The sequence below is a fragment of the Homarus americanus genome, unplaced genomic scaffold, assembly GCF_018991925.1.
Source record: "Homarus americanus isolate GMGI-L3 unplaced genomic scaffold, GMGI_Hamer_2.0 scaffold32929, whole genome shotgun sequence".
NCBI lineage: Eukaryota > Metazoa > Arthropoda > Malacostraca > Decapoda > Nephropidae > Homarus > Homarus americanus.
In genome coordinates this window covers 1,785,765-1,790,399 of record NW_024737097.1, presented here as the reverse complement: position 1 = coordinate 1,790,399, position 4,635 = coordinate 1,785,765, and the positions used below count along the sequence as shown (strand labels likewise).

Here is a 4,635-nt window from a genome sequence, read left to right as displayed (position 1 = left end):
TGGTTGGTCCCTCCCTCCCCCCCACCCCCCACCAACCGTCCCAAGGAGATGTGTGGGATAACCACTAAATTTTAATAAATAATACCTCAAACTAAAGTTAGGATAATATAATTGACATTGCTGGATTCCTTGTAAGACCAGGAATATTTTGAATATAAATGTCATATATTTTGGACAAAAGATACCATAGTTACCTAGAGAAAAATTTTAATCTAAAAATTGTAAGTTTAAAGCAAAATAAATGATGTTTATATTCAAAATGATCACCAAATTATAAGAATTCCAGCAATGTAAATTATATTCTGGCCTGGTAATTTGTATGAATTTTATGAGCTAAAACAGGCAGTCAGGCAGGGTGGCGGGTGGGGCAAATCTAAAAATAGCGTCTCGGACACTCACGGCGTATATGTGGAAAAAATCCGCGTTAAGTGAAAGTTCAGCTTTGGCAAGGCACCGCGTATATGCGAAAACGCGTTAAGTGAAACCGCGTTAGGCGGGGTAAAACTGTATATATATATATATATATATATATATATATATATATATATATATATATATATATATATATATATATATATATATATATATATATATATATATATATATATATATATATATATATATATATATATATATATATATATATATATATATATATATATATATATATATATATATATATATATATATATACAGTCTACCCTGGCTTTACGCGGTCCCACATTCCGCGTTTCCACGTTTACGCGGTACCCTGCCGAAACAGGAATGCTCACATTCCGCGGTGCGTGTACCCCTTTACGCGGAGAGCGACTGGCGAGCCGCGCCATTTTTGGATCCAAACCTCCAGCCATCTCTCCCGCCATGTTGTGTAAGCGGCGCGAGCAAGGTGCGCACAAGGTCGCCCAGTCATCAAAACATTACCGAGTTCTTCACCCGCCACCCACCACAGCCGGCCCAAGTCAGCGATAGTGATAATTATAGTGAGGATATGGACTTATATGGACTTTGAGTAGTTTGACAAAGAGGCCCTGCAAGTGATACAGGTGAGGGCCAATAATCTGCCCTCTGCCTCGGAACCAACCGCCCATCCCCGTGTGCCCAGCCATCTTTTCTACTAATGTAAGTGTTAAAAAACCTAATATTATTGATATTTCTCTTGATTATTAACTGTGTGTGCATACCATCATAAAGTTAAGACAATATTTTTACTACAACATAGTTGTGTGTCGTCAAAAAGTGGAGTTTGGGGGTCGGCCCGGTCTCTATTTCAATTAATCCCATATGTTATGTTGTTCACTTTACGCGTTTCTCACTTTCCGCGGTACCCTGTGGGTTGAATTAACCGCGTAAAGTGAGGGTTGACTGTATGTATATGTGTATATGTATATGTATATATATATATATATATATATATATATATATATATATATATATATATATATATATATATATATATATATATATATATATATATATATATATATATACACAGTATTACCCCGCTTTACGCGGTTTCACTTAACGTGATTTCTCACATACGCGGTGCCTCGCCAGAACCGAACTTTCACTTAACGCGGTTCATTTACTCATATACGCGGTGAAGTATAATATTTTTTTTTTTTTATTTAGCTCATAAAATTCATACAAATTACCCGGCCAGAATATAATTTACATTGCTGGAATTCTTACAATATGATGATCATTTTGAATATAAACATCATAGATTTTGCATTAGACATATAAATTTTAGATATAATGTTTACTCTGAGTGAATATGTTATCTTTTGTGCAAAATATATGACATTACTAAAAAGGTAAATATTCTGGTTTTCCCACACATCTGGTAGGGAGGGTTGGTGGGGGGTAGGGGGGACGGAGGGACTGACCGACCATCTGGCACGGTGTGAAGAATATTCTTTTTTTTATTAACTGAAGATATTTGTTTTAGCTCATAAAATTCATACAAATTACCCGGCCAGAATATAATTTACATTGCTGGAATTCTTACAATTTGATGATCATTTTGAATATAAACATCATAGATTTTGCATTAGACATACAAATTTTAGATATAATGTTTACTCTGAATAAATATGTTATCTTTTGTGCAAAATACGACATTTATATTCAAGATATTCCCTGGTCTTACAAGGAATCCAACAATGTCAATTATATTATCCTAACTTTAGTTTGAGGTACAGTATTATTTATTACTAAAAGTTAAAATTAGGTTTTTCACCCAACATTTCTCTGGTAGGGATGGAAGGTGGGGGGTGGGGGGAGGGTTGGGACCGACCGACCATCTGGCCCGATTGGAAGAGGGGGGGAGGCAAGTTGGGGTACTTTGACTGACAGATAGTGTCGTGAAGAATATTTTTTTTTTTATTAACTGAAGATATTTGTTTTAGCTCATAAAATTCATACACATTACCCGGCCAGAATATAATTTACATTGCTGGAATTCTTACAATTTGATGATCATTTTGAATATAAACATCATGGATTTTGCATTAGACATACAAATTTTAGATATTATGTTTACTCTGAGTAAATATGTTATCTTTTATGCAAAATATATGACATTTATATTCAAAATATTCCTGGTCTTACAAGGAATCCAGCAATGTCAATTATATTATCCTAACTTAAGTGTTTAATTTTCTTTTTTAAAGGACTGTACAGGTAGTCATTTTCTGTTAAACTTATACAGCAAATATAACCATCAGTTTTCCGGCATTTTCGAAAATCCGGTACTCCTCAGGTCCCGAGGTTGCCGGATTTTTGATAGTCAACCTGTAATGGGAAAATCTTCTCACAAATAATCAGAAACTAATGTATTGAAAATGTGAGTCTACCCTCAAGTTCACGCTGTGCTTTGTTTAATAACAAAGCATGGAGTGGACTTGAGGGTAAACTCACACATTTTAATTTTGCTCTTTTAAGGGTGAGGGTTGTGACAGGTGAGGGGGCAATCATGAAATCAGCACCCAGTTGCCAAATATAGGTATGTTTTAACATTCTAGAATATTCAAATTGAGTAGTACATTAATGATAGCTGCTGCATGGTGAATGGAATTCAACTAAAAATGCAACTGAAATATATATAGAATAAGAAGACACAGTATATAAATGAATAAGCTAGAGACAGTATATTGTACTCACTAAAGGCGTGGCACCTGGATGAGCCAGCGCACATTCTCCGAGTGCACATTGTGCTCTACAGCCCAGTGTGCCAGTTTATCCCACTCATCAGCTGACTTCCCATATATTGAAAGCCTCAATTCAGCATTCTGATACTTGCTTTCCTCCAGGTCAAACATTACTTCCTACAAAAAAGTAAACAAAGGTTTATGTCACACAAATATATAAAAGTCCATTTCTGATATTACACAAAGGAGGGAATTGTAGTTTTACAATTGTTCTTGCCCAATGGATAAGTTAATAATAATTCATCTATATATTTAGTAGCCTTTAATGCTATTTAATGAAAATTTGAGTATTCAACTTGGTTTAACCTTTTGTATATTTCAAGTCTACCTTTTCATCATGGGTGTAATATTGAAGGTGGAGGTAGTGAAGGTAGTAAGAGTGAAGGTGGTGAGGGTTATAGTGATGGTGATAACAGTGAAGGATTATGGCACCGAGTGTGATGATAATAGAAGTAAAATTGGTGGCAATGGAGGTGATGGTGATGGCAGCAAGTATTATGGTATGTGTAATTTACTGGTTATGAGTAAACCTGAGAAACACTTACCTTTATTATATGACCAAAATGTCTTCCATTAAGGTAGTTGTCAGTTTTGAGGAAGACCTCACGCAGTCGAGACTCTCCAACAGGGTTGTATTTGGCATTAAACTTGTCAAATCTGCAAAACATTTTAGTGTTATTTTATATATGTTCTATTATAAGGAATCAATGTTCACACTAAGAAATTAATGCTTACATTCTCACCATATATGAGTAAGATGCATGCCACCGAATCTTAAAGTGACAATTAACATGAGTGTAATGGTGTTCCCAGTTCCAAGAACTAGACAACACCTTTATCCTCTTCTGATAACTAGAGGCATTGCACAAATGATAAATAAACGCTATCCTCAAATTACAAATTAAATGCCTCTGATTTGAAATATTTATGAAAAACAGACATCTCTACAACACTGAGATTTTTGCATGAAATATTTATAAAATAAATATCATAACTAGTAAAGTGAACCATTTGATCGAGAATTATATATCCAAGACCAAACCCAGTGCCTCTAGGAATACAAGGAGACCCCTACACATGAACCATGTGGCGGTCGACAAAGTTAAGAAGAAAACCCAGAAATTCAAGGCGTGGGTTAGGTCAAACGATGAGCAGGACAGGAAGATGTATGCAAGAGCCAGAAACCAAGCAAAGTCAGAGTGTAGAAGGGCTGAAAAGAAGTTCCAGAGGCTGGTTGCAAGCGAGGTCAAGTCAAACCCAAAGGCGTTTTACCACTATGCAAAGTCAAAATTAAAAATGCGAGTTGGAGTGTCAGATCTGAGGCATGAAGATGGTAGCTACGCAGATTCTAGCCAGGACAAAACTGAGGCATTAAACAGCTTCTTTTCCTCGGTGTTCACAAGAAAGGATGCGCTTAATCTTCCTG

At 35.6% G+C, this 4,635-nt stretch overlaps 1 protein-coding gene across 1 annotated transcript; it reads right to left on the bottom strand.

Annotated features, from left to right (window-relative positions):
- Positions 1–3,133: 3,133 nt before the first annotated feature.
- LOC121873086 (AMP deaminase 2-like) lies at positions 3,134–3,892 on the bottom strand. Its single transcript, XM_042376395.1, has 2 exons — positions 3,755–3,892; positions 3,134–3,326 (listed from the first exon to the last, which is right to left on the bottom strand). The coding sequence occupies exons 1-2, from the start codon at positions 3,875–3,877 to the stop codon at positions 3,162–3,164; spliced, it is 288 nt and encodes a 95-aa protein (XP_042232329.1). The 5' UTR covers positions 3,878–3,892; the 3' UTR covers positions 3,134–3,161.
- Positions 3,893–4,635: the final 743 nt, after the last annotated feature.